This window comes from Sciurus carolinensis, chromosome 12, assembly GCF_902686445.1.
Source record: "Sciurus carolinensis chromosome 12, mSciCar1.2, whole genome shotgun sequence".
Taxonomy (NCBI): domain Eukaryota; kingdom Metazoa; phylum Chordata; class Mammalia; order Rodentia; family Sciuridae; genus Sciurus; species Sciurus carolinensis.
Genome location: NC_062224.1, coordinates 56,381,095 through 56,408,709, shown reverse-complemented (window position 1 = coordinate 56,408,709; position 27,615 = coordinate 56,381,095). Strand labels below are relative to the sequence as shown.

Below are 27,615 nucleotides of genomic sequence, written 5' to 3'. Positions count from 1 at the left end.
GCTTTTTCTGCATCTATCGAAATAATCATGTGATTCTTGACTTTAAGTCTATTGATATGGTGAATGACATTTATTGATTTCCTGATGTTGAACCAACCTTGCATCCCTGGGATGAAACCCACTTGATCATGGTGCACTATCTTTTTAATATGTTTTTGTATGCGATTTGCTAAAATTTTGTTTAGAATTTTTGCGTCGATGTTCATTAAGGATATTGGTCTGAAATTTTCTTTCCTCGATGTGTCTCTGTCTGGTTTAGGAATCAGGGTAATATTGGCTTCATAGAATGAGTTTGGGAGAGTTCCCTCCTCTTCTATTTTCTGGAATACTTTGAGAAGTATTGGAATGAGTTCTTCTTTAAAAGTTTTGTAGAACTCGGCTGAGAACCCATCTGGTCCTGGACTTTTCTTTGTTGGTAGGCTTTTGATGACTTCTTCTATTTCATTACTTGAAATTGGTCTATTTAAATTGTGTATGTCCTCCTCGTTCAGTTTAGGCAATTCATATGTCTCTAGAAACCTGTTGATGTCTTCGAAATTTTCTATTTTGTTGGAGTATAGGTTTTCAAAATAGCTTCTAATTATGTTTTGTATTTCGGTCGTGTCTGTTGTGATATTTCCTTGTTCATTCCGAATTTTAGTGATTTGGGTTTTCTCTCGTCTTCTCTTTGTTAGTGTGGCTAAAGGTTTATCAATTTTGTTTATTTTTTCGAAGAACCAACTATTTATTTTGTCAATTTTTTGTATTGTTTCTTTCGTTTCAATTTCGTTGATTTCAGCTCTCAGTTTGACTATTTCCTGTCTTCTACTACTTTTGGTGTTGGTCTGTTCTTCTTTTTCTAGGGCTTTGAGCTGTAGTGTTAGGTCATTTATTTTTTGAGTTTTACTTCTTTTATTAAATGCGCTCCATGAAATAAATCTTCCTCTAAGTACCGCTTTCATAGTGTCCCAGAGATTTTGATATGTTGTTTCTGTGTTCTCGTTTACCTCTAAGAATTTTTTAATTTCCTTCCTAATATCTTCTGTTATCCATTCATCATATAGTAGCATATTGTTTAATCTCCAGGTGTTGGAGTAGTTTCTGTTTTTTACTCTTTCATTAATTTGTAACTTCAATCCATTATGATCTGATAGAATACAAGGTAGTGTCTCTATCTTCTGTATTTGCTGACATTAGCTTTGTGGCATAATATATGGTCTATTTTAGAGAAGGATCCATGTGCTGCTGAGAAGAAAGTGTATTCGCTCTTGGTTGGATGGCATAGTGTATAAATGTTAAGTCTAAATTATTGATTGTGTTATTGAGATCTGTGGTTTCTTTGTTCAATTTTTGTTTGGAAGATCTGTCCAGTGGTGAAAGAGGCGTGTTAAAATCACCTAGTATTATTGTGTTATGGTCTATTTGGTTTCTAAAATTGAGAAGGATTTGTTTAACATACATGGATGAGCCACTGTTTGGGGCATAGATGTTTATGATTGTTATATCTTGCTGATTTATGCTTCCCTTAAGCAGTATGAAATGTCCTTCTTTATCCCTTCTAACTAACATTGGCTTGAAGTCCACATTATCTGAAATGAGGATGGATACTCCAGCTTTTTTGCTGAGCCCATGTGCATGGTATGTTTTTCCCCATCCTTTCACCTTTAGTCTATGGGTATCTCTTTCTATGAGGTGAGTCTCTTGCAGGCAACATATTGTTGGATCTTTCTTTTTAATCCAATCTGCCAGTCTATGTCTTTTGATTGATGAATTCAGGCCATTAACATTCAGGGTTATTATTGAGATATGATTTGTATTCCCAGTCATTTGGTTCATACTTAAAATTTTTGACACATCTTGGTTCCTCCTTTATTTGACAGTTCCTTTAGGATAATTCCTCCCTTTGCTGATTTGCTTCTTTGTTTTTTATCTCTTCCTCATGAAATACTTTGCTGAGAATGTTCTGTAATGCTGGCTTTGTTTTTGTAAATTCTTTTAGCTTTTGTTTATCGTGGAATGATCTTATTTCATCGTCAAATTTGAAGGTAAGTTTTGCTGGGTATAAGATTCTTGGTTGGCATCCATTTTCTTTCAGAGCTTGAAAAATGTTGTTCCAGGCCCTTCTAGCTTTTAGGGTCTGGATTGAAAAATCTGCTGATATCCGTATTGGTTTCCCCCTGAAGGTAATTTGGTTCTTTTCTCTCACAGCCTTTAAAATTCTGTCTTTATTTTGTATGTTATGTATTTTCATTATAATGTGCCTTGGTGTGGGTCTGTTGTAATTTTGTGTATTTGGAGTCCTATAAGCCTCTTGGACTTGATTTTCCATTTCATTCTTCAGATTTGGGAAATTTTCTGATATGATTTCTTCAAATAGATTGTTCATTCCTTTGGTTTGTTTCTCTAAACCTTCCTCAATCCCAATAATTCTCAAATTTGGCCTTTTCATGATATCCCATAGTTCTTGGAGATTCTGTTCATGATTTCTCACCATCTTCTCTGTTTGTTCAACTTTGTTTTCGAGGTTAAATATTTTGTCTTCAATATCTGAAGTTCTGTCTTCCAGCTGTTCTATCCTATTGGTTATGCTTTCTATGGAGTTCTTAATGTGGTTTATTGTTTCCTTCATTTCAAGGATTTCTGTTTGGTTTTTTTTCAATATCTCTAACTCTTTATTGAAATGATCTCTTGCTTCCCGTATTTGGTCTTTTAACTGTTGATTGGTGCGATCGTTCAATGCCTGCATTTGCTCTTTCATCTCATCGTTTGCTTCCCTAATCATTTTAATTATGTACATTCTGAACTCCCTTTCTGTCATTTCTTCTGCCATGCTGTCGTTGGATTTTATTGATGTAACATCTAGATTTGTTTGGGGCATTTTCTTCCCTTGTTTTCTCATATTGTTCAGGGTTCAGTGGGTCATTAAGATATTGCAGATTTCCTCTATCAACTTATAATGTCCCTGAAGATTGCTAGTATATCCCCTCTTATCCTTCAGTAGCCTGAAGTCTTGGAGGAGGTTGATAATGCAGAGCTCCACGAAGAAGCTGCCTCTCTAGGTGTGGTAACCCTCAGGTGGCGTATATTCCCTGCTAGTGGGCAGAGGTGCCTCCACTTGTTGACCAATGGTCATCCAATGGGGAAGTAGACTGTGGGCTGAGGCAAGGCCTGTTTGTGCCTATGTCTCTGGCTTTACCGTCCCTGTGGGAAAACCTCCCCCGGCCGGGAAGAGTCACTCGGTGGGGACGTCTCGCTAGTCAGTTGCCCTCCTAGAGGTTCCCCTCAATCTACAACTACCTCCTGGGCTGGGCTGTCTTCTTCTGCAACGATCCCAGGGGCCCGGACCTACGTCCTGGGCCTGGGAGCCTCACCCTTTGCAGGCGAGTCTCCTTAGGCTGCCTCTCCCAGAGAATCTGCCCGCAGCCCTGGAAACTTCGCTCCGCCCCTAGGCGTGACTCTGTGCGGCTCTTCCAGCAAGAAGCCACCTAGCTCCTGGGACCCTGCTCTGCACCAATCGCCTGGCTATGCAGCCCCTCCCCTGAGCCACCACCTGGAGCCCCGTACAATAGCTCGGAGACACAGAGACCCGCCACACACCTCCTCCTCCGGACAGCCGCCCGGTTTCCGACGCAGTCACTAGGAATCCAAACAACTCACTTCGGGTCTCCTCCTCCCGCCAACCACCCGAGCCCTAGGCAGTCACTCCAAGTCCAAGTGACCCGCCCTGTTCCTCCTCCTCCTCCTTGGGGTAGCCCCCCAGGTGTTCAGGAACGGTGGCTCCGAGACCAGGTGACTCACCACGCTCCTTCTCCAGGCAGGCCACCCGGTGTTCAGGAGCGGTTGCTTTTAGTCCATTCAGCTCACCACTCGCCTCCTCCTCTGGCAACCGCCTGTGGTTCTGATGCAGTCACTCCTAGACCAAGCGTCCCACCGCTCTCCTCCTCCAGGCAGGCCACCAGTGTTCTGGAGCAGCTGCTCCGAGTTCAAACAGCTTGTCACGCAGCTCCTCCTCCGGCAACCACCCGCGGCTCTGATGCAGTCACTCCCAGGTCAAGCAACACGCCGCGCTCCTCCTCCTCCTCCGGGCAACCTCCCGGCACTCAGGAGCGCTCGCTCTGGGTTCAAACAGTTTACCACGCAGCTCCTCCTCTGGCAACCGCCTGTGGTTCTGATGCAGTCCCTCCCAGACCAAGCGTCCCGCCGCGCTCCTCCTCTTCCTCCGGGCAGTCCCCCGGCGCTCAGGAGCGCCCACTCTGAGTTCAAACAGTTCACCACGCAGCTCCTCCTCTGGCAACCGCCTGTGGCTCTGATGCAGTCACTCCTAGACCCAAGCGACCCACCGGGCCTCTCCTCCTCCTCCGGGGAATCCCCCGGTGTTTGGAAGCGGTCACTCTGGGTCCAAACAGCTCGTCACGCAGCTCCTCCCCAGGCAGCCACCCGGAGCCCCAGTGGCTGCTCGAGTCCAAGCGCTATGCTGAGCCGCCTCCTCTACGATGATCCCAGTTGTCCGTGTTTACCGCTCCAGCGGGGGGAGGGGCGTCTCGCCGAGCAACTCCACTTCACAAATTCCCTGCGTTCCGGGGCTACCGCCCCATCCGGGACGCCTCCCCAACAGGAGAGACTCACCCGGCAGCTTTGAGTTGGTCCCAAGTCTCTCACTATCTCCTCTTTTGAATCTTGCGTCCTGGAGCAGCGTGAAATGCAGCCGCCCTCTAGTCCGCCATCTTGGCCCGCCCCCGGTCTTAACTTCTTAATCTTTAAAATGAGAGATTTCAAATAGTTATTTCTAAGGAAACTTCTGATTTCTGATTTTCTGTGGGGTTTCTGCTTGGGATGGAAAAAGCTGGAAAGAATGTTGCTCTTATAGTAACCAAAAAAAAAAAAAAAAAAGTAAAACTAGACAATTTACAAATTCACAGCTTGTCTTGAATACATCATAGAATTGATATTGCAGAGCAATTAACTAATCCAAAAACTAAGAACAAAGGGACAGGACATAGCACTTCCTCAGCTGAGGAGAACACAGGTATACATGTGTAAAAAGAGTTCATCTAACATTGTCAATGAATTCCTAAAAGCCAGTGTGTATATCAAGAGACTATAGAGTCATTGTCAATTGCAGACCCAAGGAGATACAGTACCAATCTTAGGATTTTCTCCGTGGACCTCACCAGGTATCACAAAAATGATTGGCATGATCCTTAAGAAAGCCTCCCTCATTGCTAAGTCTGGGGTTAAGGAATAGCAGTTTCTGCAGAAAAGGCCTAGACATATCATATTTAAACTTCTAAAAACCAAAGATTCAAGACAGAGAAAAGTTGAAAAAGCATATTGCATATGGGAACAATAACAAGATTGACAGTGGTCTTTTTTTTTTCATTTGTTGTTTTAAGATATACATGACAGTAGAGTATATTTTGACATATTATACATACATGGAATTCAACCCACTACAATTTTCATCCCATTCTTGTGGTTGAACATGATGTGGAGTTACACTGGTTGTGTAGTCATATATGAGTATAGGAATGTTATGTCTGATTAATTCTACTGTTTTTCCTCTCCATTCCCCTTCCTTCACTTCATTCCCCTTTGTCTAATCTAATGAACTTCTATGCTTCCTCTCCCTACCCTCTCCTGTTATGGGTTAGCATTCACAGAGAGAATTTTTGACTTTTGGTGTTTTGGATTGGCTTATTTCACTTAACATGATAGTCTCCAGTTCCATTCATTTACCAGCAAATGCCATAATTTCAATGTTCTTTATAGCTTAGTAATATTCCATTGTGTATATATGCGTTTTCTTTACCGATTCATCTGTTGAAAGCACAGAACAAGAAATATGAATGGTCAAAAAATACATGAAAAATTATTCAACATCTCTAGCAATTAGAGTAATGCAAATTAAAACTACATTGAGTTTCCATCTCACTCCAATCAGAATGGCAGTTATCAAGAATACAAGTAACAATAAATGTTGGCAAGGATGTAGGGGGAAAATGTTCACTCATACATTGCTGGTGGGACTGCAAATTGGTGCAACTACTCTAAAAAGTAGTATGGAGATTCCTTAGAAAACTTGGGATGGAACTGCTATGCCACTCCTTGGTTTATGCCCAAAGGACTTAAAATCAGAAAACTAAAGTGATGCAGCCACATTAATGTTTATTGCAGCTCAATTCACAATAGCCAGGTTACAGTGGTCTTATTGGATATTGTGCAAACCACAAAATTTAAGTGTTGCAGGGGGACTCTTTCAACCCAGAATTTTAAATTAGTGAAAATCTCTTTTTTAAAATTAGGAAGAAGTAATGAAGAACAAATACAGCATTTAACTAACAAAAATTGAGAAAATTCAGTACAGCAGAATTGTACTGTAAAGATGATACAGGGAGTCCCTCAGCAGTAAGAAATATGGTAACAGAAAAATACTTGAAAATCAAAGATGCACCAAAAAATGAGAATACACTAAACAATGAAGAGCACAGGAAACATGATAAATTAAAGCAAATTAAAAATACTTTTCCTTTTTTATAGTTATAAAAGATAACTGATTCAACAAGAAAATACCAATGTATTCTGTTTTAGAATATTTAAAAGTAAAATCTATTAAAGCAATAGCATGAAAGATGGGAGGAATAAACAGAGATTATTGTAAGGTCCTTGTACTCCCAAGTGTCATAATGTTATTTAAAGGAAAACAAATTAATTAAAAAGGTATATTGAAAGTCTACAGCAGCAACTAAAAACCACTAAAAAACTTAATGCATAAATAATTATCTGAGAATGGATATTAAAATGGAACAATGAATCCAAGTGAAGGAAGAAAATATCTTTAAAAAAACAAACAGGTTGTATAAATGGAAAATATCTATCAAGATAGCATAATTTAATTTAACCATATCATTAGTTACTTTAAATAGAATTATTCTAGATATGTATGGTAGTGCATGACTATAATCAAGCTTCTCAATAGTCTGAGGCAGGAGGATCATAAGATTGAGACCAGCCTCAGCAACTTAACAAGACTCTGTCTCAAAATTTAAAAATGGAAAAGGACTGGGGGCCTAGTCTAGTGGTGGAGCGCCCCTGGGTTCAGCCCCCCAGGACCACACATACACACACAAAAGGTACTTAGTGTAAATATACAACTTGAAAAGCTAAAATTGTCAGATTGTTTGAAAAAGCAAGGCTCAGTTATATATATATATATATATATATATATATATATATATATATATATATATTTTTTTTTTTTATGCCACTTTAAATATGAATATATAAATAGGTCCAAAATAAAAGGATGGAAAAATATTTACTCTGCTACCACTAGTCAAAAGAGCTGGAAAAGCAATAGTAATACTAAACAAAGGAGAATTCAGAAATGGGACTATTGCCAGAGACAAAGAAGGACATTACATATTGATAAAGGGTCAATCTCCCAGAATCCATAAAAATCACAGATCTATGCACTCAGATTCCTCAGAAAGCTTGGAATGGAACTACCATTTGACCCAGCTATCCCACTCCTTGGCCTATTCCCAAAGGACTTAAAATCAGCATACTACAGAGATACAGCCACATCAATGTTCATAGCTGCTCAATTCACAATAGCCAGATTGTGGAACTAACCTAGATGCCCTTCAATTGATGAATGGATAAAGAAACTGTGGTGTATGTATACAATGGAATATTACTCAGTCATAAAGAATAATAAAATTATGGCATTTGCAGGCAAATGGATGAAATTGGAGAATATGCTAAGTGAGATAAGCCAATCTCAAAAAACCAAAGAACGAATGATCTCGCTGAAAAGCAGATGACACATAATGGGGAGTGGGAGGGGGGCAAGAATGGAGGAAGGAGGGACTGTATAGAGGGAAAAGAGGGGTGGGAGGGGTGGGGGGAGGAAAAAAATGACAGAATGAATTGAATACCTTTACCCTATGTAAATGTATGATTACACAAATGGTATGCCTTTACTTCATGTACAAACAGAAACAACATGTATCCCATTTGTTTACAATAAAAATAAATTTTAAAAAAAGATATATGCACTCAGTAAGACAACTTTAAAATATATTAGGAAAAACAAACTGATACAAGTAGAGAGAAAATTGGTAATGCTAAAGAAAACCTGAGAAACACTGTCAACAACCTGACCTAACTACTGTTGACAGAACATTTAATCCCAAAACAGTAATATAGATTTTATTTTTGAGTGCACAGGGGGTATTGTCCAAAATATTCCACATTATCAACTGTAAACAAAACCTTACATAGTTCAAAAAGTTGAAATTATACACAATGTGTTCTTATATCATGAGTGAAATCTACGAACCTTTGAATTAAAAACTAGAAACCAATTTTTTAAAAAACTCCATAAAATATCCCACATATTGGCTATGTCAAGATGAAATCAAAGGGAATTTGGATAATAATTTGAATTGTGTGAAAATTAAAATAGCATATCAAAATGTGTAGAAAGACTGATGGTGTAGCACCAGTGCAGAGCACTTCCTTAGCATTTGTTTGATTTCTGTTAGCACACACACACACACACACACACGCACACAGACATGACTAAAGCAGTGTGCCTTGAGGAAAATTCATAACACAAAATGCTTATATGAGGAAGAAGGTGTCACATTAATGATATCAAAATCAATTTTTAAACAAAGTATCAAAACCAATACATTTAGCTAGGCTGATCAAGCATAAAGTAACTATAAGTATTAAGAATGGAAAAGGAGACATCACTACAGACCCTGAGGACATCAAAGAACTAAAGAGAGAATTACCTGAACCATACTATGGTCTAAATTTGATGACTTAAATGAAATAAGTATTTTCAAGACCACCTACTCCCAATATTCAATCAAGAAAAAAAAGGATAATCTAAATAATACTTTCTTTCTAATGAAATTGAATATATAGTAAATAACTCAGACAAAGAAAACTCCAGACTCAGATAGCTTCACACCTGAGAATTCTAATAAATATTCAGTGATGAAACAGAAGCAATTCCCAATAAACTCTTCCAAAATGTAAAAAGAAAAAAAAGGAAATACTTCCCAGCTCCTCTTATCTTGCCTGCATTTCTCAAATATCAAAAATGAGATAGATGTGATATAAGAAAGGAAAATCAATATCTTTCATGAACAGCAACATAAAGTTTTCTACAACATACTAGCAAATCAAATGCACCCGCATATAGAAAAATAATATATCTTCATCAAGCAGAATCTATCCCAGGAAGGCAAAGCCAATTCTGTATTTTAAAATTGATCTACATAATATGCTATACAAAAGACCAAAGAAGCAAAATAATAAAATTACCACAATTAGTACAGATAAAGCCTTTGAAAAAATGCAACATCCATTCATGAAACTCTCATAAAATTAGGAATAAAAAGAAACTCCATTAACTTAGTACAGAATATCTACAAAAAACTACAGCTAGCTTCATATTAATGGTAAAAAAATAAATGCTTTCTCCCTCAGGTTAACAAGGCAATATCTATTCTTATCATTTCTATTGCACAATGGAGGACATAATCAGTGCAGTAAGGCAAGAAAAAGAAATAAAAGGCATGTAGATGGAAGGATGAAATAAAACTCTCTACTTGTGAATGACATCACCATCTATATAAAAATCCCTAAAGAAGCTACAGAAATATCACCAAAACTAAGTTTAGAACAGTTTTATAATACAAAATCAACATACAAAATTATATTTATATGCTTTCTGTATGCAATGTTTCTATATACAAAATCAGTGTTCTTTATAATAGCACAAATAATTGGAAATTAAAATAGTAATCATTAGAATATACCAAAGCCATGAAATATTTAGCCTAACTCTTACAAAATAATAATCTGAATAATACTTTACTTTCTAATGGAATGTTAATAACCACAAAGCACTGATCAAATAAAATTTAAAAATACTCTAAAAAGGAGAGATATATTGTATCTGTGATTTAGAAGATGCAGTGTTGTTATAATATCATTTCTCTCCAAATTGAGTACAAGTTCAATGCAATTCCAACCAAATTCATAACTTTTGTAGAAATTGACAATTGGTTTCTCAAATTTATTTAGAAAGGCTAAGAAATTAGAATAGCCAAAACAACTTAGAAATAGTATAAAGGTGGATAACTTATACTACCTGCACAATAAAGCTGAAGTTTACACAATGGCATACGGAAGAAAGATAGCCATGTAGATCAATAAAACAGAAGAGCATACAGAAATATAGCTACACATATATGGTTGGTTGATTTTTAACAAAAGTGCAAAAGCAATTTTCAACCAATGATGCTGTAAAAATTGGGAATCAATAAGCAAGAAAATGAAGCTAGATTCATACTTCACATCTCATGCAAGGATAAGCTCAAAATCATACTTCTAAATAGAAGAACTAAAACTAAAAAATTTTCAGAGATAAATATTTATGGCTGTGGGTCAGGCAAAGATTTCTTGGCTAAAGCAGGCATGGTAGTGCATGCCTGTAATCCCAGCAACTTTAGAGACAGGAGGATTGAAAATTTACCCCAGTACCAAACAAACAAAAGTTCTTGGCTAAAATATTCAAAACATGATCTATAAGGGGAAATGGATAAATTAGATTTCATCAAAATAAAGGACTTATATTTGAAATAAGCTTTTATGTAAATGAAAATACAAGCTTCAGACCGAGAAAACATTTACAAATCATCTGTCTAATAAAGGAATATGTAAGATTCAAACCCAACGAAACCTAAACTTCAATAGGAAAAAAATCAATTAAAAAAATGAGTGAAGTTATGGACACTTTCCATGCAGATGACAAAGAAGCATATGTTCAACATCAATCATTAAAGAAATACCAATTAAAATCACAATATGGTACCACTACACGTGTAGTAGAAGAATGAAATTTTTTGAAAAAATTAAATACCAAGTTCCAGCCAGGATAAGAAACAGGTTAAATTACATACAAGTGCTGGTAGTAATGCAAAATGACAAAGACACTTTGGGAAACAGTTTGCAATCTCTTATCGAGTTAAACATATACTGACTATATGACTTGGTATTTTCACTCCAAATGAAACAGAAACTATATTCTCACAAAAAATGTATACATGAATATTTACAGCAGCTTTATTTGCAATCACAATAACATGAAACTACCTACAAGCCTCGCAACTGAAGAATAGACCTACAAATTGGCACCACCTATACAATGAAATGGTACTCAGCAACACCGAGGAACTAACCTCTCTATTCTTCACAACTTGAATGACTCTCAATGCATTAGGTTAAATGAACAGGATTCAAAGGACTACACAACTCTGTGATATGACATCCTTATAAATGCAAAAAGTAGTGACAAAATTTGTAATTTTTGCCCAGGACTGGAGTTTGAAGAGTGGAAAGAGGCATGGGGAAATCTGAGGGATAATACTATTCTACATCTTGATTGTGGTGTTGGTTTAACGATGTATATCAAAGTTCTAAGAACAGAATACAAAAAAGGGGGAATTTTGCCACGCATAAATTATATCTTAATAAAAATGGAAAATACCTGTGGTTTTATAATGGTATTGGTTTTAAAAGCCAAGCTGGAAAAAAAAACAATCTATCAGTAACTGCATATTAGTTTTTAACATATTAACTCTTTGGTAATGCAGGAGAAGGTGGTGTTTCCCAATAATCTTGAATAAGCACAGAATTTTAGGAAAGGTTTCCTGTGGATCCCTCTTTCCTGTGGAGAAAATGAAACCAATATCCAAAAACATTTGACTTTCAACATTCTATGTGTGTGTACTAAGCTGGAGTAATCTCAGTGAACATTGATAAGCAGCTCTTACAAATTACACTCCATGCTTCCTACACATAGGTCTTGCTGCCATTTTAACAAAAAAAATAAATATTTTAATATGTAAAATTCCTATTTTATGTATCATAAAAATAAAGAAAAATATCTGAAGAATTGCTATTAGTCCTTCTATAATTTTTAAAGGTTATGGCAGGTTATAAAGATTATTTATGTGTGTATATGTATATACATATTTATTCATATATATTTTATATTTTATTTATATATTATATATTTATACATATATATATATATATACATACACAGACAAATAAAATGATTTGAAGAGAAATTGAAGACATCTCTACTACAAGGTAAGATATTTAAATAAATAGAGACCTGTGGTTTATTCACTGTTATATAGTCTGTATTTCCATAAATATTATTTATCAAAGAAGAAAAATTACTCTGCCCTTTCATATAAATGTTAAGGCATATACTAGTTTCCAGGTTGTAGTATCTTTGTATGAATTTCAACTCTAATTTACAAATTAAAAGATCATTTGGAATCACAAAGGGAAATCTGTTAAACTGTTAAAAACTGAGTGAATAGAAAAGTTTAAAGGTAAGAAAAAAAGAAACCAGAACCATTTCAGAACCAGAGAGACAATGTACAAACAAGATCAATTTCCTTCTTTCCTTACACATTTTTCCTTCTGGGCTTAGTCCTCACTCGAGCTTGGCAAACAACACTGGTAACAATGGCAGCATGATCAATCAGCTGGATTGATGAATTCATCTAGGATTCCCCACTTTTATTTCTATCTCTTCCTCAACTTTTAAGAAGAACCTCTCAGAAACGGATAAATGGAAACCTTCCTATGTACATTTAAGAAAATTGGAAAGGGGGTGAGGGGAGAGACTTCCCAGTTGTGAAAAAGAAAAGAAGTTGGGTCCCTCATCTGACAGAACATCTTTGTGGTAGGACTCACATGGATTTTCTCCTTCAGATCTCCTTCCTTTTTTATGTTGAAAAAGTTCATTAATCTTTTGTGACACTGAATCTTTTGGTTCATTTCCATATTTTTGTTTGTCCTTTGTCTCCTTCTGTGGGTTCTTCTTAAATGCAGAGTTCTAACCACAGGTTATGGTGTTCCCTGGGATTTCATCCATTCATTAATTTATTCAAAAAATATTTCTTTATTAAAAATCTACTATGTGTTATGCCCTGGAAATACAGCAGTCAGCATGGCAAGCAAGGCCATTGCTTTCATGGAGGAACAATATAAATAGACCAGATACAGTGAAAATATAATCCATCCTGAACAGCCTACCCATTCTTCCTGAGGGAATCACCTACTCATTAACAGGGATGTGGGAATTGTGTGAATGGTTCTCACAATTATGTCTCACATCTATATCCCTCCCTCGTGTTCCCCAATCGAGAGTCACCACCCAATGGTGAGAAGACTGCACAGTGGTTAAGAGTATGAATATGGGAGCTGCTCTGCCTATGTTCAAATGCCAGTTCCACTCCTCATTAAATGTGTGGCCTCAACTGCTCTGTGCCTTATTGTCCCATGTGTTAAGTGGGGATAATAATGGTACCTACCCACATGGTTATTCTGAGAATTAAGGAAATTCATACACACAAGAATTATAAAAGACTAAGAACTCAATTAATGTTAACTTTTTACCATCATTAATAATAATAAATCAAAACTTGTGTTCTCCAAACATACATCAGACCATGTCTGCATCAAATCTGCTGTGTCCATTGTCCATTCAAGTCACCCACTTTAGACACAGAAGTCAGCCTCCCTCTTTCCATTCCCTCTTCTGCACACCCACTCTTCTCTGAGTCCTACCACAATTGCCTCCTTTCTCTGTGGTTCAGAACTTCTTTCCTTGGTCCTTTTCTAATTCTTCCTCAGAGAATTGAGTAACATGACCTCCCTTCATCAACACCCCAACCAGACTAATGCTCTGAGGACCAACTCAACCTGCAGATGTTAGTCAGTGATATTAAAGTGTAGATCAAGTTTTCATGTCATCACATGGGACATACACTCTTTGGGTTTAGCCTCAGCCCCTTCTATTCACCAGTTTTACACATATTTATATTCCATATTTGTTCCGGCCCCTAAGGCAGTCGAGTTTCCAACCCCTAATGTAGAGGGTAAGGGCCCACTCCTTGGTACACCAGTCTCAGTGGTCTGGAGACCACCACCACCAGACTTCCCCTCCTACCACTCCCTCTCTCAAATGTCAAGAGATTGTGCTCCTGACATTTCTCATTTCCTGACCTTTGTACATGCTGATTCTTCTCCTGGATATGTCCTCCCCATTCTGCTCTTTGAAACTTTAGGTATAGTTTCAGGATCCTTCAATATCCTCAGATTTCACTACCTCCAGGAAACCATTTCACATCCACCTAAGTCAGAAGTCATCTGCCAGTTGAATTATTCAGCTATGTTAATCACAGATTATTTGGCAAAAACCTAGGGACTTTCTCCTTAGAATACAGCTACATACTTTACCAGCTAAATTCCATATGTGATCTAGGGGGTAAAAATTCCTTCTAATCCTATACAATATTTCCCTTACATGAATCCTACAGAATGCTGGTGATACTTTTCTTAAGACACTAGTCAGATTCTGCCTTGTTTCATTGTTCATTTTATGATTTTTCTCTTTTCTGAATTATCATCACTCTTTCATAGCCCAGCCCCCATGCTCCTACTTATATACCAGGAATACGCTTTGCTCATAAGCTTATCCTGCTTTCCTAATACAGTGCATTGTACATAAGAGGTGCTGAGAATTTAATTATTGGATTGAATTGAATCATTTATAAATCCTGGTTACCAATCTTATGAACTGATAAGCAGTTATCACCTTTCTCCAAAAATTATATCACTAATAAGATTGTCAGAAAGTATTATTTTATAAACATACATAGGACTTTTTCTAACAATGTTTGACTGTCATACTGTGTCCTGTGCTATAAATGCCTGCAGTTGTCTAGTTCATTTGAATTTTTGATGATAGCTATGTCTTAGTAACTCAAAAACATGTGGAAAGAATGTGACTTTCACTTGAGGTAAAAATGAGAATTTAGAAACTGGCAAACAAAGCATCTGGCCTTTTTTAAATCTTTTTTTATTAGAACTTAGTAACACATATTATTTGGGTTCATCCCAACAAACTCATACATGTGTGGAATTTGATTTCAGTTCATAATCCCCTCTTTCCTCTTTCCCTTTTCCCTCCTATGCTCGCTCCCCTCTCTTTTTCTCCTTCCTCTACTCCACTAGACTTCCTTTCTCTTGTCGATTTATTTATATTTGATTTTTTCCTTCTACCTATGGATAAAGGTGAAGTTTCCCATGATATATTTATGTATGCATATAATATGATTTTTGAAGAATTCCTTGCCTCCCCTTTCCCATTCTTCCACTCTGCCTCTAGATCTCCTTCTTCTACACTACTGCTCTTTATGTTTTCCTATCTTTCCCTTCCCCTTTGTTTTGCTTTGGCTTCTGCATATGAGAGAAAACATTTTGTCTGAGTTTATCTTATTTCAGTTAACATCATGTTGTCCATTTCCATCCATTCACCAGCAAATGCCATAATTTCATGTAGATGTTCAGAGACGGGTTCACTGAGGGTGAGGACAAACGATGCCTACCCTACCTAGCCTTACCCAGCGTGCTTACTCAGGCATTGGAGATCGAGCTCTGAAGGCACAGGTCTAATTTTATTTAGGGTTGCAAAGGACATATATAGGCACATTATCCAATCAGGTTAACACGCTCGTTAAAGTATAACAGAGTCAGCCTATAGGTGAACTATACGTCAAGGGTCCAGGTAGCATGAACAAACCAAGCACGCCTAAGCAATTCTGCCCAGCAACAGGTCTGAGACAAAGGACTAGGGGAATGGAAAGCTCCTGCACACAGCATGAGGCAAGGCAGTGTGGGCGAGCTCACATCACAGTTTTCTGTGATGCATGACAGAACGAGGCCTCCCCTCAGTTCAAACTTAGCCTCAGCAGCTGCAAAGACCATCATTCCATGGCGAGTCTTTACCATTACCTCAGTTTCTCTGTTCAGACTGTTTGGCTTACTTAGACCATGGTGTCAGTGACTGCTGTAGATAAGCTTGAGGAATGTTCCCTACAATTTCATTCATTTTTCTGTGGCACTCCATTGTGTGTGTGTGTGTGTGTGTGTGTGTGTATGTGTGTGTGTGTGTGTGTGTGTGTGTGTATGAGATAAAATCCATTCATCTATTGACAGGTATATGGGTTGATTCCATAATTTAGCTATTGAGAATTGTGCTGCTATAAATATTGAGGTAGCTGTATTGCTATAGTAAGCCAATCTGGCCTTTCTTTTTTCCATATTTGGTGGTGTTGTTTTCATTTCTACCATCAGCTGATAATTATTGACCAGCATTCCCTGCCATTGGTATTTTGTATCTCTGTGGTTCTGATGCATTTTGAAGATGCTTTCAGGTCAGAGGTCAGATCCATGGTCAATCAGATTGTGTGACTCGCCTGTGCATGCTAGACGTGGATGCACTTTGTATTATGGTTCTTTTGTTGTTCTTCTAATTAGTTATACATGATAGTAGAATGTATTTTGACATGTTATACATATGTGGAGTGTAACTTCTCATTCTTCTGGTTGTACATGATATAGAATTACATTGGGCATGTAATCATATATGCACATAGATTAATAATGTCCAATTCTGACATTAAAGCATCTTGCATGTTTAAACCACATTGGGCTGGCTACTTGACAATCCTTAAGACATTTGCTTCTGTAATATTGTTGGAAGCACTTCTCTCCCATGATATTGCCAATCTGCTTTTAAATAAGAGAACCCTAAAATCTGCTTTTATTGTGTTTGTTCTTAAGACAATGTTGGTTATAGTCATGGGGTAAAGGTATTAATTTTTGTTGTAAATTTTCTCAGTGCCTCACATGAATTTCTGTTTGAGCCCAGTAAAACATACCATTTTTTTATAGCCTTTGGTCAGCCAGTGACCAAGCAGCTATTGCACTGTCTTCCATACTTTTTTTCTTTCTTTCTTTAAAAAATTTAACCTTTATTTATTTTTATTTATTTGTTTTTATGTGATGCTGAAGATCGAACCCAGTAGCTCGCCAGTACTAGACAAGCACTCTACCACTGAGCTACAGCCCCAGCCCTTCCTCCATTAAGGGAGAGTCTTCCATGTCCCTTTTTAAGGGAGAGTCTCCCCACCCAAGATCCTTTAAGATGATGACTTAATCCCATGAGCTGAAAAATTGATCACACATCAAATTATACTGTTCTAGTGTGTGCATGTGCTAATATGTAACAATAAATCCTACCATCATGTACAGCTATAAGGCACCAGTAAAAAAGTGCGAAAATTGATTACACACATTTAGCAAATGTGAAATTGTTACATGAGAACATTTCAGATTTTAGTTATCCTATTTTTGGACATCAACACTTTCTCTAGCATCCCCATGTCAAGTTTGACAAAGATGATGGTTAAATATGTATTGAAGATATGATAGGATGCAACATAAGGACATGAAACTGATACCACAGCTTCAGTGCTTTGGCTAATTTAGGGGACTTAAACTCTAGGAACTAACTAAAGGATCAAACATGGATTTGGTTCATTTCAATTGTGTTTTCATACTCCAACCCATGCTTTCTCTGTGAGGGTACAATATCAATTTATTAACCAATGTTGGAACATTTTGGGCAATTGCCATATTCAGAGCACTATTGTGGAGAAGAAGTAGTGAATACTGACATGAAAAATACAGCAGATCTGAAAGCAATGGGGTAAGTCAAGAATACATTATGACATGGCACAAAGACAAATGTCACATTTTTAAAATTCTAGCTAAGTGTCTTTTTTACATACACAAGGGAGAGTGGAAGTTGCTTGGAGTACTCATACCTGATCCAGATCCATGGGAATGGCCACAGAGAATGAGATTGTGAATATTAAATGTAGGAACTCATTCCTGGACTTTAAGGAATAAATAAAACTCTTCTCTTACCTTCATGAAATCCATGCCATTTTTTTTAAAAACATGCCCAGGAATCAGAAGATGGTGAACAGACTATCAATTTATCACTGGTGAAGCTGGAGTAGAAAATGTAATTTAGATATGTGATCAGATTGGGCCTTTTACCAACTCCCCAAAATTGAATTTTCCCAAGTTAAAGGCAGAGCAGCTGCAAATCTGCAGGTTGTTCCTGTGCATACCCCAAGGAGAGCAGGAGCAAACGTTCAGAGGCCAAGCTGTCAGGAAGGAGAGGGAGAGCCAGCACTCTGCCTGCTGGAGTCATTTCCCAGTATCACTAGAGAGGTTACTCCCCAGTGGGAGTAGGGAGTGACAGAAAATAGTGAGAGTACTCGTGGGGTTATTGTGATGATTATACATGTTTTTATATATACACAAATACATATGCATCTGCATATGTATAGACATAGACTTATGTACACATATATGTATGTAGCTATAAGCACATAGGGGTGTATGTGTATGTGTGTGCGTGCATGTGTACACACAGATATAAAGGAAGGAGGGAGGAAGAAAAGGAAGAAAGAGGAAGGAAGAGGGGGTAGGCAAGCAGGCAGGCAGGTGGGCAAAAAGCCAGTCTTCTCATTCATCCTACAAATGAACCTAGTATGTTATTTGAACCACATTATTGGACAAAGGCATCCAGGACCCCAAATCACAGGTCATTCTATGAAAAATAACTTCTCCATTTGAAACCTCAGTTTTCTCATTTCAAAATAACATTGAACTAACTCTTGTCTAAGATTCTTGAATTCTCTCCTGCCTCTTCAGTTAGTCGGGTTTCGTCTGGCGAGCACCATTATTCCCACTTGGTGGTCATAGAAAATAAGACATCAATAAGTTAAGTGGCACAAGCCACCCACTGAGGGAGCGAAGGGGCAGGAGAGCAGCACACTTCTGAGCAGGAGGCTGTCTTTGAGCTCCCAGGATTTAATCCTTCTGGTTTTTTTTTTTTTTTTTTTTTTTTTTTAAATCCACAGTAACAAAAATTTTACCTTGAGGGCAGAAATAAAATGAAGTTAGAGCTCCTAATAATTAAATCTCCTGCAGCAACTCGGAATATAAATCAGTAGCTAAACTGGATGCAAGGAAATTGGTCACAGTTGCAAGTTCTTTTGTCTTTGTCAAGAAAATTAAAGAAATACTTGTTCACATTTCTGTAAAATCATAAAAACAATGCACTGGACATCTGTAAATGATAAATTGAGGTGCGGTTAAGCTAACTTATATTAATTATTCTGAATTACAGTAAAGAATGATGCTAATGTCCCTTCTTTCCCCATTCTGCTGACAACAGCATCCATCAGACTCCTGCTCTGGTTTCTGCTTCACCGATAAAAGCCATCAAATCAGGCCTGTCTTTGGTTACACTGCCTCTCATTTCCTAGCTAAAAGGGATCTCTGCTTCTTTGCTTGCTACATTCCTTTGATAAACACCAATCACTTTCCAGTAATTGTGAGAAAATAACAAATAAAACTATTTCTTTTTCTAGTGCAATTATACGTTTTCCTGAATTCTTTCATTGTTTTGAAACTCAAAACACCTTGTCAGAAAAAAAGAGGACATGCAAATAAACAGCAGGACTTGACTCTCCCCCACCAAAGGGGGAAAAAAAAAAACTTCTAGTCTCAAGGTTTCACTTTGTAAATAATTCTTCCTGAAAATGCAGTATTAAATCAGCCTTTAAGTATCATCCCAGCTTCCTTGCTTACCAGCTTTGCAATTGTGCAAGTCCCATAATCTGTCTGTACCTTGGTTTTCCTGCCTTGGAAAGGAACTCTAAGGTTTAAAGAATGCAGACGTGTAAAGCATTTAGAACAATACATGGTACACAATCAGCACTTTAAATTAGCATTGCTTCTATTGTTGTGTCTCCCAAAAAATTAGATTGATAGTGCCTCCTTGTTTGTATGGAACCCAAAAACCCTTACCAAAGTCTCCCACACCTTATAACATCCCAGTGCAAGGGACAAGAAGGAGCATTGATTGAACTGGAGTTTTGAACAAAATAATTGCCCTTGGAACTGCTTCTTGACAGGGTGCTGCAGTTATTTGAGGCCCCATGCCTCTCTTAGCTCTTAACACTTTACCTACTTTGTGGAAAAAAGAATTGAGTCCTTCCTAGTAATATTTCTCTTCCAAAGAAGTATTAGCTGATAAACCTCTGACTTATTGAAGATATTTTATTTCAAACAATCGGACCATTCAGTAAACCAGTTTGACTTATTTCTGACTGCATAGATCACCTATGTGACTTAACTAAAGAGTCAGGACAGCCCATCGGGCTGTGGAGCTCTGTGTAACCAGCCACTGAGGTGGAGTAGGACTGAGCAACCTGCCACTTGGCAGGAGACCAAGCTCTGGCAGGTATGGTTTGTCTTACCGCTAAGACGTCATGAAGAATGCCTCCACTAATCAATCCCACTTTTGCCTTTTTCTTCCTTTAATAAAAGAGACAAGGACACTTGTCAGAAGCCCAAATCTCTTTTTTTTCTTGCTGCCAGCATTTATTACAAGGTTTGTTCATAAACTCGCCCTAAATTTTTGCTCTGCATGAAAAATCTGCAAAACATAAGCCAGTTTCAATTTTTCCATCTTCAACAGCAGCCTAAATCAAATATGTATAACTGGAAATGGATTTGAGTCATTCTAAGGCTGAGAGAAAGATACTTACATGAAGTTTAATTCTCTTTACCTCTCTAGAGGACAGGGCTTGTTTTTTTTCCTTTGCCCTCAGCTCTAAAGCTGAATGTAGACTTAGATGGAATGATGTCAGGGGTTGCAGACAAAAGCTCATAAATCAGCCACTTAGTTTACACAAGGGAAAAGGAACACTAAATCACTGTTTAGAAGAGTTATTAGAAATACTAGTAGCTAGAGAAAACTCTAGAGAGTACATTGAGAGACGGTGCCCACTTGCATCTTGATGATGAGAATGTTCATAAATACACTAAGGATGTTCATAAATATGCTTCCCTCCATCTGATCATACTTAAAGAAACAAACATCACTCAAAATTATGATGCCATTAAATAAGCATTTTTTTTTTATGCTTCCAGTTTTTCCATTAGCCTCTGAAGATTTGGTTCACAGGATTTCAAGATTTCAAGTATGTGATGGTACACATTCCAAAATGAGTTATGTTGCAGAACTAGAGACCCAAAGAGAAAGTGATGCTAGAGATGTCGCAGAGGCATTATTTGGCTTTAGGTCCTAGTGAGTGAAGCTTCTTCCCAACATATAGCCTTTCCTTATTTCTGTCCACAGATGTTATTGTTACCATTGTTTGCTCATTTCCCTTAAAGTATTTCTTCTCTGGTACCTGAGCACCTCACATGGGCATCTGATACCTTCATCTAAAAAGTGACATAGGGTAGAATAACACTGTCAACCTATTGAGTATTGGTCACCATGAGCCAGGACACTGATCTCACAACCCTATGTTGGTCACCATGAGCCAGGACACTGATCTCACAACCCTATGTTAATGCAACTCTATCTGGTCTCCAGCCAAATCATTTAACAGTGATTCAATCTCATGAAAAATCTATTCTTATCTTCCTGGGTTTTCCAGGAAAATCCAACTGAGCTTCCTGGCATATTCTGTGGAGAGAATTGCATGAGTCTTGAGAACAGTGGTGTCTGCTGACTTCAATAGGACTGTAAGCATAATAGGACCTAAACATGAACTCATTCAATGGTGTCATTGGTCCTTCTTCCATGCTTTGTTGGAAATTGACTTTTGTTCAAGTAGTCACACTTAAGCATAGAAACATCCCTAGTTAAGAATCCCTAGTTATGCATCTGGTATGGTAGAAAATGCTGGGAGAATTCCCCCAAGGATATGAGGGTACATCCAAAGACAAGTTAAGGCAGGTGAAGCAGTGGAAAGAATCAGACCAAGGAGCCAAAACAAACTGGGTTCACATGTGAGTTCTGCTATGAATTAGCAATTGGCAAAGTTACCTGGGGCAAGATTAATGACCATGGTCTCAGTGCTCTTTCATGAAATAGGAAATAGAAGATTACCTCAAAGCATGTCCTGTTCTCATGAACACCTTATATTTATAACTTCATAGTTTTTATTTGTAGTTCTTGCTATATATATGTAGTTCTTGGTATGGATATAGATTTAGATGTAGGCATAGGTATTGATTTGGATAAGGATATAGACATATATCTGGATATGAACATACATGTAGATATAAAAATGGATATGGTATGAATACAGATATTAATATTGATGTAGATCTGGACATGGTTTTAGATGTAGATGAGATATGGGTATAGAACTAGCTACACTATGGATATAATTAAAATTATGATTATAATTGGCCTAGCACAAACCATTTTGGTCATGCTATGAACCTGAAGAGAAAATATATATACCCTAAACAAAGAATTAATAGTGTCCTAGTATGTGACAGAGTTATCAGTGTTCCGCATTCTGGTCTTTTACACTCTGTTATCTTTTTAAGTATGTGCATTTTTATTTGATAAAAATTAACTTTTCATGAATAAAGAACATTTGTTGACTCCCATTCATTAAGTAGAACTAATAATACCTTGTCCCATTTGATTCCCAAAGCCATCATCTAGTTAGTGTTTCAAATATCAGACAAATTCTTTTTAAACAATTATTTCAGTTGATAAATTCCCTGGAAGCCCAATGACCAGTGCTTTTATTTTTTTATTCCTAAGTTTGTTCCAAATTTGGGTACTTTCAAGGGGCAGTTGACACAAAAACTCTAGACATTGCCTTCCATAGGCTCAGGTATTGCAGAAGAACCCCCACGGAAGTCATCCTTTCCCCTCTACTTGGACCCTTTTACTACTGGGTTTTTTCATAAGTGCTGTGCTTGTCCAGATTTGAAACCCTAGCAGAGAAGTCCACATAAGCTTGGTATAACCACTCTACTTTGTCTCTCCCCTACCTTCCAGCTACTTTCCTGTCCCCCAGAGACCTTTCAGCAGACATTTAAGGCAACCTATGATCTTGCTGCAAACTACTTATTTTTCCTGTGTTCTGCTGTATGCACTGCCCTAGCAAAATTGAGTGACACATTGTTATTTCACCGTCCCCTATTTGTCCCAGCTCCTGTGCTGTTTATGCCACCTGCCATCACCTGCTAAACACTGCAGTTCATGACCAGTAGAGCTGACCTGGAGAATGAAGTGGAAATGTCATATTTCATACACATCAAATAGCCAATCTGTTGTTAACCATTCTGGCATCAATTCAGTCTAGCCACAAATGGTCTGTGATGAATGAATTTTGTCTTCTTGCACTTGTGACAGAAATGTCACATTAGTGGTTAAAGTGAAATTCTTTATAGATAAAGAATTGTGCAACATCTGATTCAGCAAATCAATCTTTTTTTTTTTTTTTTTTTGTGGTGCTGGGGATCAAACCCAGGGCCTTGTGCTTGCGAGGCGAGCAGTCTACCAACTGAGCTATCTCCCCAGCCCCACAAATCAATTCTTTAAAGCAATGGTGTAGTAGAAGAATCCTCAGAAAGTACAAGAAGAAAGTTAGTAGACTTTGGTATGGCTGAAACTATTGCTCTACAAGCCAGAAGCTCGATGTTTTACCTGCACTTTCTTTTATTCTTCATAGAAATCCTATGATGTATGCCTATTTATAGATGAAGGAAGTGAAGAATTGCCTTGTCCAGTGTAGAGTTAGTATCTTCAGAGTTTGCTCCAGGAGAGGACTTGCTGTGTCCTAATTAGGTCTTTTTCCTATGCCCAGAGCTATACTAGTCACCACCCTGGCATCCTTCTGAATATCAATTTTCAAAATAAGAAGTTTCCAGAGCAACTATTTTTCTTCATATATGGAGATCTTTCAGTACTACTGTGTCTGCTTATTATTCCACATGTCAATAGAAAGACAACAGTGGCAGTCAGGACAGCTACTTTGCTCTATAATAAATGTTATTGGCTTTGATCCATCTCCAGCCACAGAAGGGAGGGAATGACCCTCATGCACAGATTCACAGACAAGTATCCTGAGGAAAGAGGTAGATAGGGATGTATCACATTCTTACTCACACTTTGAACAGAAATTTTCAAACACAGGTATTGGCCATGCATGAGCAAATAACCAGGAAAAACCAAAGGTTTGATGTGGCAAAAACAAATAATGCCAAAGAGATCTGACTACTGTAAAACTCATGACCACTGAGTTTGTGTTTTGGCCACTCAGAGAGCCCAATGATTCCCTGTTTTTGACTTTCATTGTATTCTTTCTCTTGCTACACTTAGGTTTAGACAGTGGTGAAGTTTTTAAGGCAGTAACAAGACTGTGTTGAGCTCTGCACCAAATGGTTAATAGGTGCAGGAAGCATGCATACAGAACAATTGGTTCATTGATCTAAAACCTGCGTTGATACTGATCATTGAGTGCCAATCAATACTATTGGTCAAAATTATTATTATTAAATTCTAACAGTAAAACTTAGATATTCCGATGCACTGAAATTTAAGAGTTAAGTAACTTGCTCAAGGCTATCCAATAAGCAAAGAGTAGAGCCAAGATGACCTGCCTTGTCTGACTTTCAGATCCCAGGGGATCACCAGCCACATGCAGAATCCAAAAGGAGTTGTTCCTGATGGAAGTTCTCCAGACAGTATTAGGGAGCAAGGTCGGGTAGGGAGAAGCAGTTGGAAACTGAGCAGGAAGTTGTGTCCTGAGGGCAGCTCTCAGCTTGCATTCAGAGATGACCAGGCCAGAAGAACCATGTAGACTTTGAACCAAACCCTTCATTGCTTAGATCAAGAGTCCGTTAAGTCAGTTGACTTCTCCAAGGCTCTGTATCTGGCTGGTGAAAGATCTTAGGATTCAACCCACATTCGGGGGCTCAGGGTAGAGGATTTTCTTTTGTTTGTTTCTTCCTAACAACGGCCCTTGGCAAGGTCAGAAGAACAAGAACATCAGCCCAAATTTCCTGCAAGGCAAAGGAAAGATGTTAGGAAAGGCTCAGCTGGTGGAAAAGCTATTTAACCCACAGAAGCCAGTTTCCACACCTCTGTCCCCACTCCCACCACCAGGCAGAGAACCTAGTGATAAAGGCTAACCTGACAGAAAAGTTGAAGTTCTCCAGGTTCCATTGAAGAAGATAAGGTGGCAGCATTGATTCAACATGGCTGAAAGCGCAAAAGCAAAAGGTACTGATGCAGAATCTAATGTACCTCAAGCTCTGTCATCGGAGGCTGCAGACCACAGGGTCATTAACCTGAAATGAGATTAATCCTCATTAGAAGTTATCGTAGACAGTTTCTGTAAATCTGTGAGATTAGAAAACACATAATAACATGTAATCCACTCCTTTAGCCACTGCCAAGGCCTGGGACCTGAATGCCCTGTCCACAGCTGCCCTCATCCTTCCCTCCCCTTCTCGACACCACAGTTCAGTTCATAACTTGGCAATGCCCCTCCCTCACTACCTGTGTCCAGGTGACCTTCAGTATAAAGATCAACCTGCTGATGCCAGCACAAAGGATCTGAGGATCTGACATCCATGTGCCTCCAGTTCTACCTTCTGCCATTAGAAAAGACTATTTACACATGCACACGCATACAGTCTCCCCTTTCCTGCTCAAGAGCTCTTCCTGGAGCTCCTCACTAAGCCACAGAGTGCTTTCATACCTACCCGATAGGCTCTCCTACTCTATCTCTTGTCATTTTCTCAGCCTCTCATTGTCCTTTATGTGTTTGTCCAACCAATTCTAGGAATCTACACCAAAGAAATACTTGCATAGGTGCACAAAGACAGAAGTATAGAGATGCTCATTGCTTCATTTTTTGCATTAGACAGAATATAGAATGAAGTTCATCAGTGAATTAAATAATTTATGTTCATCCACTCTGTGATTATTGTGGAGCTGGACAAAGAGTAATGACAGGACCAATACAGATGAACATGGAAAGATCTTCAGGGTACGTTGTGTTGGAGAGTTCTCAGGGCAAGGTCACCTAGTGCGTGACCTCTCCTATAACCCTGAGTAAAGTGTCTAGAATAGGAACTGGAAAAAAGGGTAGGAAAAGAGTTTGATATCAGTGGACCCCAAATTCCTCAAGAACCAAGGTCTCCTTATCAAATCCCACATTGAGTGATCAAATCATATCTGATAGAAACTGGTGCGTATTTGTGAGCTGTTCTTTCCTGACCAAAATTCAACTTTGTCACTTCAATGACTAAATCAGAAATCATTTGTGATTTTTACAAAGTGATGCTGGATTCAGATGAGGCCAGCACAGCTATGTTCCTGGGCGTATTTGATCAGGGATCAGAAAATCTGCAAATTCTTAATTTACCATTGAAGAGCTCTTTAACTTATTTTTATTTACCTTTGAGACCTTTACTTTCCTCATCCATGCATTGAGGGAGGTTGGCAAAATAATCTCTAAGGGCTCCTTGCTGCAAGGTTCTATTGGTCTATTACTCTTTAGGATTGTGTAATGTTAAAAGAATGATAATTGAAAACATTTATATTCTAAGCCCCTAATGTGTATTAACCATCTTAAGTCTCATAACAACTATATGAAATAAACACCATCATCTCCATTTTATAGAATAAGACGCCAACATCCACAGACTAATAGATTGTCTAAGGTCAACACAGCTAGAAAGTTTTGAAGCAACAACCTAAGTCCAGGCATTGCAACTCCAGAATCCACAATTCTAAGCATTATGTTATATTGCAATTAACAGTCACCCTCTGTATTGCTGCACAATTTAAGGATCTGTACAAAAAAAATGGTGTCGAGGAAACAAATCTGAAGAGCCAATATTAAAAATAGAGATAAATATGAGGAAATTATCTGTAAAGATGAAATGCAAAAGGCAAACCCAAGTTCTACAAAGTTCTTCAGCATTTTGATAACATATCTCTTCTATATACCATAAAGTGACAATAGCCATATACTTCTTTGTAACAACAAATGCAAGAAAAAAAGATGTCATTGCTATTGCATTAGTGTGCAATTTTTTATCTGAAAATAACACCATCAGGTGCACATGGCATTGATGCTTTCAATTTTAATTTCACAGATGAAAGAACTTGGTGTCATCTTCTACAACTGCAGCTGCCTGGTCCTAGATTTACAAAGGATATTTGCTTTATATAGTTCATTGAAATTCAAAAGCAGAGTACCTCAGACCTGGTCCAAGAGGCTCTACGGAGTCTATGACAATGAAAAGAAATTGCAACTTCAGCTGAATGAAACCAAATCTCAAGCATTTGTGTCGGTGAGTTGTCTGCCCTCTTTCTCCTCCCCTCCCGCTCCTTTTACCTCCAAAGGCTTTTTATTATGTCTGAATGTTTCAAGTGTGATCTTGTATTAAACAAAAAAGAATTAGGCAGATTGGTCCTATTGCATCCCTTGAGGTGTTCAAACGTGTCCTCTCCTATGCTCTGTCACATGCTGTCCCCAATTATAACAATAATGCATCTTAATAATCATTCCTGGTTTCAGATACTTTGGGTAGCCTGATTTGATCCCACAGTCATTCCATAAGGTAGACATGGAATTGTGACCATTTCACAAATGCAGTTGTTCAAACTTTTCTAACTAGCATATAGTCCATCACATGGGGAGTCCATTGGAAGTCCATTTTGGTCTTCTGACACTAAAGCTGGTTAGCCTGTTTTCCATGCCCTGTATAAATTATTTTTCAGATGCTTTAGCTGTCAAACTCTTTGATGAGATAAATCCAAGGGAA

General features: G+C 38.0%; 1 protein-coding gene across 4 annotated transcripts in view; it reads left to right on the top strand.

The window, feature by feature from the left end:
* The window catches only part of Pld5 (phospholipase D family member 5), a 429,659-nt gene that overhangs the window by 371,067 nt on the left and 30,977 nt on the right, over window positions 1-27,615 (top strand). For all 4 annotated transcript variants that reach the window (XM_047521653.1, XM_047521654.1, XM_047521655.1 and 1 more), the window contains one exon: window positions 26,944-27,141. In XM_047521653.1, coding sequence (XP_047377609.1) covers window positions 26,944-27,141 — 198 coding nt within the window. The remainder of the gene's footprint in view (window positions 1-26,943; window positions 27,142-27,615) is intronic.